Below are 15,732 nucleotides of genomic sequence, written 5' to 3'. Positions count from 1 at the left end.
ACAGGCAATTGTGAGGTCTTAAGAAGCTAAGTCTCCTCTCAGGCTGCTTTGTTAACATATAAAGCTGCCAGCAAGGCAGAGGAGGAGCTGAAGAGGAAAAGGCAAAAGAGCAGAGGAAAGGTGAAAAGGGTTAGAGCAGTCTAGAGGAAGAGGAGGAGGTAAGAGAGGCAGAAATGACTCCAGCCCTGGAAGACAGTGGCTATAGCAGCCCCAGTCTCATGTGACATGAGGTAAAGTAATTTCAAGAAGATAAGACAGGTCAAGGGAAGCAGCATGGTCTAGTGGAAAGAGAATGAGCTCAGGAGTCACAAAGCTTGTGTTCTAATCCTGATTCTGCCACTTACCTGCTGTGTGACCTTGATCAAGTCACACAACTTCTTTGTGCCTCAGTTCCCTCATCTATAAAATGGGGATTAAGACTGTGAGCCCCACGTGGGGCATGGACTGTGTCCAACCTGATTAACTCATATCTACCCAGTGCTTAGTACCGGACTGACACATAGTAAGCACTAAACTAATATCAGTTTTAAGAAAAGGGACGTAAGGAGGAGGAAGGAGGGTTGGGTGGAGGAGAAAGATGAAGAGCAGGGCCAGATTAAGTCAAGGGTTTATTGGACTGAAGCCCAAGGACCCAGGCTAAGGGGGCCAGGGCCCAAAACACCTCAACCTCACGAGCTGTCATTGCTGATACATCCCCCCACCCTTATCAAAAATCACCTGGATGGAGCTTGTTTTTCCCAGTCACTTCCCCTTCCCTTTCCTGCAGCTACTGTTGCTACTAGGGACAATTTTGGCACGTGATTGGCACAGATAGCAGCCGTGTTTGGTGGGGGTGGATTTGGCATGGGAGTGCTTCACACATAGTAAGCGCTTAACAAATACCATCGTTATTATTATTGTTATTCCACACAGTTCAGTCCAGGGAGACAGGGGCAAACATGACAGTGGAGCCCAGGTGAATAACCCATAGTGTCCTTTCACCCCTTTCATAGTGACCTTGGTTTTTACTCTTAGGCTTTGCCCAAGATACACAGCTTGTTTTGAAGAGAGTTAGCACAGATGAAGTTGAAACTGATTTTTTTATAAATTTCCCCACTTCCTTTCCTTGTATGATCACCTGAAATTGATTACATTAGTTTCTGAAATAGAATGAGTTGATTTCTGATCCTAGAAAAATAGCTGTCTTACAGAGTGCAAAGATTGCTTAGTCAGTGTCCATTTTGAGATTGCCAAGTAACAACATTAAGAGGAAGAAATGTTGGAAAGTCAATCACAGGATGCTGACAGGTATTGAGTCACTATTATCGTTACTAGTGACAGGCCCTGGAGATAAATCAGAGCAGTGGTGATGAATCCTTTTGAAGTACGTGATTGATCCTTCTCATATCGCCTCCCAAACAGCGTCACCGTCAAAATGGGTTTAGAGATGCCATTATGATTTACCAAACGCCCGTCCCTTAACACCTGATGGAAGGAAAAAAAGCAGGTGGTGCCATCAGTGAACTTGGAAGTTACAACAGTATCTTATCATTGCAATATGGCAGGGAAATCTAAGTGTTTGGGAAGCTATAACTATATTGACCCCAGAAAGACAGAAATGCCATCCAAGGGACAAGCCAAGATATTGATTACATGGCCAGCGCTAAGCATTTTAACCTTGCTACCTTGCCAAACTACAGATCAAGGAGGGAAAAATGTTCCCATCAATCATCTTACAAAAATATCTATCACCTAATAACTGTTGATGATGGTCATGCATTGCAGAAGCTTTAGGGGCATGACTGACAATTAATATGGTATTAAGTCAGCCCAGGGTAGGGTCCCCAACCCTGCTGTACAATTCCCTGACCTCCCACCAAGATACCCCTGTCATTCTGTACACTATAGATCAATCCTGAGACATGGCTACAGTATTGAAGACCCAACTGGACCTGGCCCCAAAGGGCAATGTCTAATAAAAATAATAATGATGATGGTATATGTTAAGCGCTTACTATGTGCCAAGCACTATTCTAAGCACTGGAGTAGATACAAAGTAAGCAGGTTGTCCCACAAGGGGCTCACAGTCTTAATCCCCATTTTACAGGTGAGGTAACTGTGGCAGAGAAGTTAAGCGACTTGCCCAAAGTCACACAGCTGACAAGTGGCAGAGCCTGGATTAAGATTCATGACCTCTGCCTCCCAAGTCCAGGCTCTTTCCACTAAGATATGTCTACTACAGCACTGTCAGCCTCAGGGATGTCTCTTGGGCGCTTCTCAACCTCTCACCCACCTCCGTTTTGCCAACTTCCTGGAACCAAAACGCTTCGGGGCATCTGCAGCCCTGACACCCTACTGCCGTTAGAGGCCTGAACCGACCTGCCGGGACCCCTGCCGGTCTGTCCAGAGGTTTGGGCCCCATTCCGGTCCCCTCATCCAAAGCAGCTGCAGCCTCTGTGCCCTACCCTAGCTGGTCTATGCCTTCCCGCTCTGGGATCTCCCAATCCCCAGCCTGTATGGTGCCAGAATCAGGAGTGGAGAGAAGAGTCGTGGGTGGGTTCTGAAACCACCTCCCGACCCCATGAACACTGCTCAGCTCATGACACCCTCAGAGAACAGCTATCAAGAATGAACTAGGCGGAGCTCTGGCATATGCAACAACTGACTTCCTCTTGCAAGAACCAACATGTCTCAATCTCCTCTACAGAAATGCCACAGATGCACGGTGTTGTTGTGCCAAATCACTTCAGCCCACTCTGGGCAACCCTGACCCAGTTCCTCAAAATCTCCGAGCAGTAAGGCAGGACAGCCTCTTTCAAGTCACCGCATCTTAACCACCAATGTTTGATGTAGAAATAGCATCTAATGTGTAATCATTTGATAGGAAATTTAACAAAAACTTTATGGTGTGGAAAACTTAAGAATTTGGGTTCACCTTGGCAACTGAGCCACTCGGCCCTCGGCTCCGCAGCACCTATGTACGTATCTGTAAATTATTTATTCGCATTAACATCCGTCTCCCCCTCTAGACCGTAAGCTATCTGTGGGCAGGGAACATGTCTACCAACTCTGTTTTACTGTACTTTCCTAGATGCTCTGCCTACAGTAAGCGCTTGATAAATAACACTGATTGATTAATTTCCAGTCCCTCTGAGTACATAACAGGATAATCTCTTACCTGGAACTCTCCGGGGGCGAGCTGGATCTCGCTCAGCAATACCTCTGGGAAGACAAACTGAGTCCCAAATGTGCCACTGAGGGAGAACATTTCAAACCTGGTGAGGGCAGTTTCTGCAGGTTTCCCACATGTTTTCAAGTCGGTGGTGTTACACTTCAACAGGGTGCAGACCTGGGTGAACAGAGCAGGAAGTTAAAAGGCAATGGCCAGGCAGATCTGCACTTTTGGGAAAACTGGATCTGATTTCTCCAAAATGAGGCCAAGAGTTTACTGTCATTCCTCAGTAGTAATTGAATTGGGATTCTGTACCTTATAGACAACTGTTAGATTGGGGGAGGTGAATAGACACTCGGTTCTGCTGTAGTATGTATTTTCCCTGCATATTTTGGTTCGAACATTGTCAGAGAACTAAGGAATGTTCATCCAACAAGGCAAGCTGGTTTGGAATCGCAGCACTATTTTGTGGGATAAAATGATGGATGTACATACATGTGGTGGTGCACACAGGGTGTACCTTAATGTGGGGTTTTGCAAGAATGCAGCCCGGTGTTATCAGAGAACTACGTGTAGTTAGACAATTGCTCCCGTATGATTGCTCCTGAGGTATACCTAAGAAAAATCTTGGTGACTTTAACCTAGGCCAGGGCTATTTTCCAAGGTGCTAAATGTGATGATTAACTTGTAGCTATCCTAGTGCTTAGAACAGTGCTTGGCATATAGTAAGCGCTGAACAAGTACCACCACATTGCAATTACAAACTCATTTGGATTTCCACCTCCTTTCAAGAGGCTCCTACTTTGTAAGTTGATTTAGGACAAAAAATTACTTTAAATGTATATATATATATATATATTCATATATATACATATATATCCCCTGTGAATTCCCCATCCTTCCCTCCATGCCTCTCTCTTTAAGTGTTTTAGGATTCCTTCATGATACTTTACACCTCCTAGTGGTTATCAACATTCCCCGATTGACATGCTACTGGCATGTTACTGTTGTCTGATGAATTCCCTCTCCTGAAGCTGAGCACCAGGCACTGAATAGAGAAAGGGAAAGGTAAAAAGGGGACATCGACCTGCCCCTTCATCTTTCATGTCCTTTCTTTCTACCTTCCTCCAGCTCCTAGATTGTACCACTTTAATAAGGGTGGAAAAAGAAAAAAGGAACAGGACAGTAGGTTTGAGGAGATTGAAGGAAGAAGATGAGGGGAGGAAAAAGTAATTAATTGGCCCCCATAATGTTGCATAAGTGGATATTCTTGCTAAAAACCTAAATAACCAAGCAGGAACCTGTTAGAATGTCTAATTCCAGGGAGAATTAAGAAAAATGGGGCTGAATTTGTTTGACCTCCTGTAAATCCAAGGAGAAGATTAAGATCACTTCATACGTAACACATTTTTATGGTATTTAAGTGCTTCCTGTGTGCCAGACACTGTACTAACTGCTGGGGTAAATACACGCTAATCAAATTGGACACAGTCCATGTCCCACATGAGGCTTACAATGCTGATGCCCATTTTACAGATGAGGGAACGGAGGTACAGAGAAGTTAAGGGATTTGCCCAAGGCCCCTCAGCAGTCAAGTGGCAAAGCAAGGATTAGAATCCAGGACCTTCTGATTCCTGGGCCCATCCCCTATCCACTAGGCCAAACTGTTTCTCACATGAAAAGTCGGAGATAAGGCTAGGGAGTAGAGATGTAGGTATTAAAGCTCACAGAGAGCTTCTCGCTAGCTACAATACTGGTTTGGCCCTGGTGTAAATTGCAGAAGAAAACTAATCAGGGCATGAACCAAAGCCTTACTACCCCTTCCATGAGGGTAAATTCGCAATTTCTCGTCTTAACCAAACATGATGATTATAGACAGGTTCTAGTAGTGCATGGCTGACTGGAGGAAGAAAATACCTCTTTAATTTTCTCCCATGGGCTAAAGGATGAAATGAAAGGAAAGTTTGCTCTTGGAAGACCGTCACCAATCAACATCTCCCAGCAGAGGAAGGGGAATTACCGTACCTCCCAATAATATTTTGTTCTACTACCATGAAGTCCATCAAAAGCCCCCAGGACATAGACTTCATCCTTTTGCTTCTCTGCCATCCTGTAGCTTAAATGGCAGCAGAGATCTTTCTGGCAAACGGAAACATTTCCAGCATGTCTGGTGAGCTCAGCAAAGGTGAACTTGTCCCGGGAGACGTTCCCAGGGAAAGCCGGCTTCTCCGATAAGAAAGGTTTGATGCTCGTGGCGTATGTGCTCCAATTCACGGCCGCTGGGTAGGTGGGGGAGAGGCGGGGATGGGAGGCCAGTTCTGAAATGAGGAGTTTTCCATTCTCCGTTTTCATGTTGTAATGATAGACCTTGGGAGACTCCGGGGCGTAGATACCGCTGCCTGACAATGATAAATGGGAGGCAGAGTTCAACCTGGGGAAAATGAAGGACTACTAGACTACAACTCTCTGGGTCCCTTATGCCCGTTCTGCTCTTCGCCTCTCATTGAGCCCCCGGCACCAGCTTCCACTCTCTCAATATTGCCAGATATTTAATCACTCCAGGGTTCAACCATTCTTGCCCCAGATACCCAGGAGAATGAGATGGGAGGGCGGGCAGGGGAGACCTGATGGGAAAACAGAGGACCAGACAGTGGGGACGGAGAGGGAAAGAGCCGTGGTCCCAGCAGCATTAGGTTTGCAAGATCCCATCCTCCCAACCTCCCAGGCCATCCGCAGGATGTTACCCGTCATCCGCTGAGTGGTATTGTGTGTGTTGGCCACGAGAAGATTCACCCCCATTCCCATCGCCCAAGCGGAGTGGAACTCGATAGCGGTCAGAAATGGCAGGACATTCATCCATGCGGTCGGGAACAGGACGGTGTCCACGTGCAGGTCTCTCACCACGGAAACAGCAGGGTCATGGAAGAGGATGTCAAAGCAGGTGAAAACACCCAATTTCCCAAAGGTCGTGTTGAAAGCAACCAGCTCCGGTCTCGGGGGGACATCAAACTGGGACTCACCATAAAGGTTGTACTGGGAGAGACCGAGAATAAAAACTCTTTAGAAAGAAGACTCTGATGAGGAGAGGGGAAGAGACCATACTGAAGTCCCCGCTTCAAACTTCTTTTGTCTTTTGGGCACCAAACTCTTTTATCTCAGTCTCTCTGGACTCTTCCTCGGCCTATCCCTCCCCAGTGTGAATCTTGTGGGCAGAGGAGGCAATGAGAATGGAGTGGGGGAAATGCCTTGGGAAAATGCCAACCTATCATCATCCTGTTGATAATGTTGTCATTTATTAAGTATCTACTTATGTGGTCTTGTCTCGTCTTATGCTGTGGAGTCGTTTCCAACCCATAGTGACACCAAAGACACATATCTCCCAGAATGCCCCACTCTCCATCTGCAGTCATTCAGGTTGTGTAACCATAGAGTTTTCTTAGTAAAAATACAGAAGTGGTTTACCCCTGCCTCCTTTCGCACAGTAAACTCTAGTCTCCGCCCCCGACTCTCTCTCATGCCACTGTTCCCCAATATGGGTGAATTATGACTTGTAGTGGATTGCCTTCCATTCACTAGCCACTGCCCAATTCCTTCCACTCACTAGCCACTGCCCAAGTTAGAAATAATAATGATGGTATTTGTTAAGCGCTTTCTATGTGCCAAGCACTTCTCTAAGCACTGGGTGGAATGGATAGGCCACTGCTTGTCTCTCCCTCCTGTAGCTGAGACTGAGAGAGTACTGGAAACTCTCCAGGCGTGACCCTGAGAGGGGAATTTATGAGGTAGGTGCAGATAATCTGATTGAACACTGTCCCTGAACCACATGAGGCTGTGGGATTCCCAATCCCCATTTAATCTAGTGATGAGGATTAGTTCCCTGAATTAAAGTTTACCATTCACTGAGCAAGACAGAAGTTCTTCCCTGATGTCATATCTCAACTGAATATTGAGTCCATTTCTCTTATAGTAGTAGTCATAAATAGTGATTACTGAGCATCCTCTTGGCATGTTGCAATCAAACCTAGTGTTGTCGCCGTTAGGTCCTTCATGGGGGGAATTTGGAGACCTTCCAGGACTGAAAGCAAACCCTTTAGGACATTATTCATTCACTTTTAAAATGAAAGACTTTCAATGCTTCCTTAGCATCATTCCAGTCCCTGACTTCTATTATTATTGTTGCTGTTATTGTTATTCATTCAATAGAATTTATTGAGGGCTTTCTGTGTGCAGAGCAGTGTACTAAGTGCTTGGAATGTACAATTTGCCAACAAATAGAGACAATCTCTACAAAACAACGGGCTCACAGTCTTTATTAGTGTATTTGCTAAGCACTTACTTTGTGCCAAGAGCATTCTAAGAACTGAGGTAGATATAAGTTAATCAGGTTGGATACAGTCCTCGTCCCACATGCGGCTCACAATCAAAGGAGGAGGAAGAACAGGTAATCCCCATTCTACAGATGAGGGAATTGAGGTCCAGAGAAGTGAAGTGCCTTGTCCAAGGTAAGAAGGAGGCAGCAGGCCAAGCTGGGATAAGAACCCAGGTCCTCTGGCTCTCAGGCCTGTGCTCGTTCCACTATGTCAGGCAGATCCACTGACTTTTTTTTAATGGTATTTCCTAAGTGCTTACTATGTGACAGGCACTATACTAAGCACTGGGGTAGGTACAAGCTAATCAGGTTGAACACAGTCCCTGCCCCACTTGGGGCTCAAAATATTCATCCCCATTTAACAGATGAGATAACTGAGGCACAGAGAAGTTGAGTGGTTTACACAAAGTCACACAATAGACAAGAGGCCGAGGCAGGATTAGAACCCAGGTCCTTCTGGCTCCCAGGCCCGTGCTCTCTCCACTAGGCCAATGCTGCATCTCAGACTTTATGAGGAAAGGGCAGGATGTGTCGCGTTTGCCAAAGAGAGGCCTGATTCTGACCAACAGAAAGGTCCCTCTCACCTTGTGGTAACGTGCCACCAGCTTCCCTTCTGCATCGAAGACCACGTTGGTGTTGTACTGGTATCGGCCATCCCCGGAGCACCGGGAGTCAGTGGCGTTACACGGCTTCTTGTCTCCGATGTTGGCCACCACGTAGATGGAGTGGTTCTTGGCGAGGCAGCTCAGCCGTTCCTGCACTGGGGTACGGCCAAATCTTGCTCATTATTAGAAGGGAAAAAAAAACAGAAAGAAATTTTCATTAGGAAAATTTCAAGGAGAAAATGTTAATTTTGGCATTTACTGAGCACCTACTGAATGCAGGGCATTGAACTAAGGCCTTGGAAGAGTGTGACAGAAGCATGGACTTACAATCTAATAAAACAAAAAAAGTTAGTGTCTCTGATCATTTTTGAGTTTTTTTAAATAGATCTCTAAGTCCCTTTCCTTTCTGCATAGATGTAGCTCAGTACCCTTTAGGCACTTGATATTCACCCACCATCAGCCCCACAGCACTTACATACATGTCCACATTTAATTTTAAAGTCTGTCTCCCACTCCAGATGCTCTTTGTAGGAAGGGAACATGTCTACCAAATCTGATATATTGTACTCTCCGAAGTGCTTAGTACAGTGCTCTGCACACAGTAATCGCCCAGTTAGTAACAGTGGTTGATTCTTCCATTCCTTTAATTTTTTAAAGTGTTCAAACTAAAGCCTGACCACAGCTCTGGGAAGAGGATGGCAGCATGCAACATCCTGGCCCTGCTTGCCTGATGTGTGACCTTGGGTGACTCAGCTTCTCTGTACCTCAGTTACCTTATCCATAAAATGGAGATTAAAAATACCTGTTCCCTCTCCTGTTTAAGCTATGAGCCGATGAGGAACAGGGTCTGTTACTATGTGCCAGTCACTGTATTAAGCACTGGGGTAGATCCAAGATAAGCAAAGTGGACATAGTCCATGTCTCACATGAGTGTTACAGGGATGATCCCCACTTAACAAATGAGGTAACTGAGGCACAGAAAAGTTAAGTGACTTACCCAGTATCACAGAGGAGACAAGTAGCCGAGCCAGGATTAGAATGCAGCTTGTCTCACTCCCAGGTCCATGCTTGAACCACTAGGCCATGCTGTCTCTCTACTCTCCCCAGGTTATCTAGTTGATTTTATTCCTGCAAGCATTTAGTATAAGTTTAGGTCAAGCACATTTGTCCTGCAAATCATTCCCTGTTGAAAATCACCTGATGCACCCCTCTCCATCCTCTGCAGATTGAGACCAAATTCATTCATTTATTCATTCAATCGTATTTATTGAGCAATTACTGTGTACAGAGCACTGTACTAAGCACTTGGAAAGTACAATTTACCAAATCACAGAAATCCCTTTTGGGGATGACTTGCAGGCCAGCTGTAGCTCCATCCAACATGTGCATGAACAAGACCTTCCTTCCCCAGTTAGCTAACATTGTTGCGTAGAGTAAGGTCAAAACACCTACCCAAGTCTAGATTAAATACATGTATTGCTTTTTCCTAATTTACAAAGGCTATCGCAGAGAGAAGTTGAATTAGTCTGGTCCAAAACCCTACTCTGAAACCATACAGTCTTGCTTGCCCTTTTCCGTTATTCTGCTGACACACTAAACATGAATGCAATCACAGCCTGTGGTTATTGCTAAACCCTTCTTCTGCTCATTTCCTTGCAACCAAGAAAACATGAACATTATTACACCATCCATTTGAAGAACACAAATAAGAGGAAGCTGTACTCACTATGTTATTCCGGTGGCATCTCTTGACTTCCTGGTGCAGCTAAAAACATCAGCCTTCCTTGTTCCTTGTTCCTTGTTCCATCTCCTTTCTAATCTTTCTTGATGGATCTCAGTTGCCCTCCAGATGAATTTAGGCAGAGTAGCCTACTGAAAAACCCAGGTTCTAGCCCCAGCTCTGCCACTGAACTGTTGTGTGACCTTGAGCCAGTCACTTACCTCCCACCATGCCCCTCCCTCTCTGACAACACTTGAACCTGTCAACCTGAGAATGAAGTGAAGAGTCAATCATATGGTCTGAGATTTCCCTGTAGGTCTTGAATGAGGTGAGAATTAGGCCCAAGCAGGGCTGAGGCTAGACTGCAAGCTAGATGTGGGCAGAGAACTTATCTACCAACCCTGTTACATTACATTCTCCCAAGTGCTTAGTACAGTGCTCTGCCCAGAGTAAGCAATAAGATTGATTGATTGATTGATAGACCTTTCCAGTCCCAGGCAAATCAGCAGGTCAGGGCGATTCTAGGGGAGGGATATGTGAAGAAGGGAACACATGCCTCTTCAATTCTGCCTCTCCTAGACTCCCTCCTCCCCGACCAGCCCTAGTTGGAGCCTAGGGGGTTTCAGTTTTGCAGTCCCTTGTCCTCTACACTCATGAATGCCAGTTCGTTAAGGGCTGCCAACCACCCACACCATCAGTGGGGAAGGACAGGAGGCCGTTATGGGGTAGGGATTGTCTCCATCTGTTGCCGAATTATACATTCCAAGCGCTTAGTACAGTGCTCTGCAAATAGTAAGCGCTCAATAAATATTATTAAATGAATCTCTCAGCACCTCCTTCCCCATCAGGTGCTCTCCCTCTTAGGCAGGAAGGGGCAGAAATAGAAAGCAGAGCCCATTCAAACTGGCAGTACTAGGCAATGGCTCCAATGAACCACGACCTCCCCGCAACCCCAAGCCTTCGCTGGCATGAAGCCTGCCCCCCCAACCCTGCTGTCGCTGATCCCAAGAAGAGGAACCTACCTAAGACTGTGAGCCCCATGTGGGACAGGAAATTGTCTGACCTGTCTGACTTAATTAGCTTATAATGTTGGTATTTGGTATTTGTTAAGCGCTTACTATGTGCACAGCTCTGTTCTAAGCGCTGGGGGAGATACAGGGTAATTAGGTTGTTCCACGTGAGGTTCACAGTTAATCCCCATTTTACAGATGAGGTAACTGAGACACAGAGAAGTTAAGTGACTTGCCCACAGTCACACAGCTGACAAGTGGCAGAGCCGGGAGTCAAACCCATGACCTCTGACTCCGAAGCCCAGGCTCTTTCCACTGAGCCACGCTGCTAGGCCCCAGTGCTTAGAACTGTATTCAACAGTAGTAAATGTTTAACAAATACCATAAATTAAAAAAAACAAACAAACCTGCAGCCCTCACAGCAGCAGGAAACAGCACAGAACACCAGAAAGAGCCAATTTTGAACCTTCTGAATCCTTCAGTTGAGATCCAGCATGGCCTAGTGGATGGAGCACAGGCCTGGAACTCAGAAGGACCTGGGCTCTAATCCCAGCTCTACAATGAGTCTGCTGTGTGAATTTGGACAAGTCACTTAACTTCTCTGGGCCTCAGTTATCTCATCTGTAAAATGGGGGTTAAGACATGGACTGTGTCCAACCTGATTAGTGAGTATTTACCCCAGCACTCAGTACAGTGCCTGGCACATAGTAAGTACTTAAATACCACTACAATAGTAACTGTTCAAATAGTCGTAGAACGTCCTACTTGTTGTCCCTCCACTCTCCTGGACTCCTCTCCTGGAAAGCAGTTTCTGAGAATTGATATTGCTTCTCTGTGTGCATCTCCCCAGCCCTTTTAGACTGGACGGGGGGGACCAGTCTGCCCATTTTCATTATAAAACTTAATAGTGCTTATTATGCAAAAAGCACTCTACTAAGCACTGGGAAAAAAATACACAGAAAAGAACTCACAGAGGCCCCAAAGAGATCAACAATCATAAATAACGAGGCTGGAGAGGCAGGCAACAGATACATAACTTCCCATCCCCACAGCACTGTACTCGTCCGCTCAACTGTATATATTTTCGTTACCCTATTTATTTTGTTAATGAATTGTACATCGCCTTGATTCTATTTAGTTGCCATTGTTTTTACGAGATGTTCTTCCCCTTGACGCTGTTTAGTGCCATTGTTCTTGTCTATCCGTCTCCCCCGATTAGACTGTAAGCCCGTCAAACGGCAGGGACTGTCTCTATCTGTTGCCGACCTGTTCATCCCAAGCGCTTAGTACAGTGCTCTGCACATAGTAAGCGCTCAATAAATACTATTGAATGAATGAATGAATGAAGGAAAAATGAAACTCTAAAAACACAAAATAAAAGGAGACAACAACAGAAACAAGAGCAGTAGAGAGTTGTGCTTAAAGGAGGAGAGGCTCCTCACAGCTCAGTCCAACAGTCCCAGTAGTCCTAGAGACAGCAGAGCCCCATTATCCTAAAAGTTGAGGCCATCTCCCATCACAGGAACATCCTCTCCCTTCCCAAGTAGGAGCAGTGTCAACAGGATTCCCAATTCAGTAGGGTGGGGCAGCATCTCTCCTACACTGCAGGCCCCAGGAGAACTGGCAGGAGATTCCTCCTCCTCCTGATTGGTTAGAAGGGGCCACTGTCAGTCAGTCAGTCAATTGTCTTTATTGAGCACTTACTGTGTGAGGAGAACTGTACTAAGTGCTTGGGCGAGTATGATATAACAAAACAGACACTCTCCCTGTCCACAATAAGCTTACAGTCTAGAGGGGGAGATGGATATTGATATAAATAAATGGGAAACTCGACGGTGAAGGGGTGGAAACATTGCTCTTGCACAGCAAGCTCCAGCTGTCCAGGGTATTCTCCCCTGGTACTAGGAACAAGGGGAAACAAGCTTCGTAAATCAGGATAAGGCCGCTGGGGAAGATGAAGGTGGTGGTTGGGGGAAGGGAAGTTACAGAATGTCCCCCACAAGGCAGGCATGAATCTGACTCAGGGAATGAGTTGACGAAGATGATGATGATGAGACAGAGTCTCCCTCCACAAGGAACAGAGAGAGGAAGTTCGGTTCTCCTCTGGAGCTTCCAAAAATCATCTTGAGTTTTCCAGCGGGGTCAGTGGCTCCCAGCCTGTCCGAACGGATGTTTAGGATGTTCCACACAGATTCCTCTGGGGATTTTCCACACTCATGGTACTCCATGGCTGGGTTCTGAATCAGCCTCATCCCTCCCCTTGTCTGAAAGCTCCTCAGAGGTGTAGTTTGAGTCTTGCTCTTTCTTTGTAACTAACCCTCCAAGGGAGCCAGGACAATGCTCTACCAGCTGTGTTTTCCATACATGCTGCCAGCTTGCTGACTCCCAAGACTCTGTTTCCTTTATTGTCTTGCTTTAGCCAAGGAGCAGCTTAACAGCAGCTCTTGGTTTGCTGTCCGTTTGTGCTGCTGCCATGATGGCCGCCACAATAGCAGGCTGCAGCATAGTGCTGCTCCTGCTTTTTGGGGGGAAGCTGTGAGCCCAGGCTGGAGAAGGGTGTGGGACTTGGCTCCCAACCCCAGCTGACTCACTTACCACCACCATCCTCCCCTCTCCTTGAACACCTTTTTTCCCCTTCCCCTCTAGACTGCAAGCTCATTGTGGGCAGGGGATGTGTCTGTCATATTATTCTGTTGTACTCTCCCAAGCACTTAGGACAGTGTCTTGCACAAGGTAAGTGCTCCATAAATACAGTGGATTGACTGATTCCTAACACCCACCGAGGCTGCCTATCCCACCCAAAACCTGCTCTCCTCTGCTCGCCACCCCTCCCACTCTCCCCCCAAGCAGCAGCAGGTCCCAGTCAAATTTCGTTGGGGGTTTGTGGCCTTCAGTTCCTGAAGCTTGGCCCCCTCTGCTTTTATTTATGTGAGCATTTTAGTGACACCCAAGAATCCTGTGATGTCTCACTACTGTGTTGAACTCCCTCCTCTTATCCGATGGACAATTTTTCCCCCACTCAAAGCATTATTGAAGGCACATCTCTTCCAAGAGGCCTTTCCTGACTAAACCCTCCTTTCCTTTTTTCCCATTCCCTTCTGCATCACCCTGACTTACTCCCTTTATTCATCCCTCCTACCAGACCCACAGCACTTGGTCTTGTCTTGTCTTACGCTTTCGAGTCCTTTCCAGCCCATAGCGATGCCATGGACACATCTCTCAGAACACCCCACCTCCATCTGCAATTGTTCTGGCAGTGGATCCATAGAGTATTCTTGGTAAAAATATGGAAGTGGTTTACCATTTCCTCTTTCCCTGCAGTATACTTGAGTCTCCACACTCGACACTCCATATCCGTAATTTCTCTATATTAATGACTGTCTCTCCCCCTAGATTGTAAATTCACTGTGGGCAGGGACTGTGTCTGCTTATTGTTAGACTGTCCTCTCCCAAATGCTTAGTACAGTGCTCTGCACATAGTAAGCTCTCAATAATTATGATTGATTGAATGAAGGAAGCCAGGGTTCCACAGTTACCCCAGGGTCAGCTGGACACTGATAACGGGATACAACAGGAGAAGCAATACCTGTGAGGTTCAGCGCAGGGAATCCAGTTCACCTGAGGGTCCGGAATATCCTCCAGGTAGGGATAGATTGTTTCCCTTGTGAAGATCCAGCCATAAATGGCATCTTCTGGAGTCACAATGATGTGTGCCCCCTGGTGGAACAAACTGAGCTTTAAGGGGGTTCAAGACTCTCAATAATAATAATAATAATAATGATAATAATAATAGTATTTGTTAAGCTCTATGTTCCAGGCACTGTTCTAAGCACTGGAGTGGATACAAGCAAATCAAGTTGGATACAGTCCCTGTCCCATGGGGGACTCACAGTCTTAATCCCCATTTTCCAGATGAGGTTACTGAGGCACAGAGAAGGGAAGTGACTTGCCCATGGTTACACAGCAGAAAAGTGGAGGAGTCAGCATTAAAACTCAGGACTTTCTGGCTCCCAGCCCATTGTCTATCCACTACACCATGCGCTCTCTCTCTCCCTCCCCTGTCTCATTCCTTCATTCATTCATTCAGTAGTATTTAGTGAGCACTTACTGTGTGCAGAGCACTGTACTAAGCGATTGGGAGAGTAGACTATAACAATAAACAGACATTCCCTGCTCTTTTTCTCCCTATCTCCTCTCCCTCTCTTCAGCTCATCCTGTACCTGTTTGGCAGCAGATTTAATTGCTTCCTCCAAAACATCCATGTTCTTGTTCATCAACACCAAGGCATCCTGAGGAGAAACGGGCTGTAGAGCGGGATCAGGCAGAGTCACCACATGCTCATACACGGCCGCCACAAAGCTGTCCATGGCCCGGCCTCCCAGCGCGCAGAGGGCAACCGCAGCCACACAAATGTGGACATGGATCATGGCTGAAGTCTGAGGCAGACACTGAAACCAAAAGAACGGTCAGGGAACAAGAGTGTGAAACCACTGGACATGTGACTACCGAGTTTGCCATAAAAATATGAATCTTACGCAAGTCTTTCATCAGTGAAAAAAAAAATTGGTGGGTTGGAGGAGAAAGCTGATTGGCTAGCACCCCACAGTGGGAGAGCCTGCCAAGTGAAAGTGTTGGGACAAAGCTAAATATAGAGAAAGGTCTGACTAATAATAGAAAAATGCCTGGATGGTATCCCTGGCCGAGATCACATTAACCAGCAACTTTTCTACTCTAACTTTGCCTTGAATTCATTCATTCATTCAATAGTATTTATTAAGCGCTTACTATGTGCAGAGCACTGCACTAAGCACTTGGAATGTACAAATCGGCAACAGATAGAGACAGTCCCTGCCCATTGACGGGCTTACAGTCTAATC

The 15,732-nt window shown here is 46.2% G+C and overlaps 1 protein-coding gene across 2 annotated transcripts in view; it reads right to left on the bottom strand.

The window, feature by feature from the left end:
* LOC100085853 (vascular non-inflammatory molecule 3) overlaps nucleotides 1-15,324 on the bottom strand; it is a 44,579-nt gene extending 29,255 nt beyond the window's left edge. The window contains exons 1-7 of one of the 2 annotated variants that reach the window (XM_007671621.3): nucleotides 15,076-15,324; nucleotides 14,442-14,572; nucleotides 8,105-8,297; nucleotides 5,896-6,184; nucleotides 5,177-5,550; nucleotides 3,158-3,328; nucleotides 596-1,464 (exon numbers count right to left, since the gene is read on the bottom strand). In XM_007671621.3, coding sequence (XP_007669811.2) covers nucleotides 1,267-1,464; nucleotides 3,158-3,328; nucleotides 5,177-5,550; nucleotides 5,896-6,184; nucleotides 8,105-8,297; nucleotides 14,442-14,572; nucleotides 15,076-15,282 — 1,563 coding nt within the window. In that variant the 5' untranslated portion in view covers nucleotides 15,283-15,324 and the 3' untranslated portion in view covers nucleotides 596-1,266. Of the gene's footprint in view, nucleotides 1-595; nucleotides 1,465-3,157; nucleotides 3,329-5,176; nucleotides 5,551-5,895; nucleotides 6,185-8,104; nucleotides 8,298-14,441; nucleotides 14,573-15,075 lie in introns of those variants that run through there. The other variant, XM_029058361.2, reaches the window with a different exon arrangement.
* Nucleotides 15,325-15,732: the final 408 nt, after the last annotated feature.

The sequence above is a fragment of the Ornithorhynchus anatinus genome, chromosome 2 (genome assembly GCF_004115215.2).
Source record: "Ornithorhynchus anatinus isolate Pmale09 chromosome 2, mOrnAna1.pri.v4, whole genome shotgun sequence".
NCBI classification, from domain to species: Eukaryota; Metazoa; Chordata; class Mammalia; order Monotremata; family Ornithorhynchidae; genus Ornithorhynchus; species Ornithorhynchus anatinus.
Note: the sequence above shows the minus strand (reverse complement) of the source record. Positions and strands in the feature narration are given on the sequence as shown.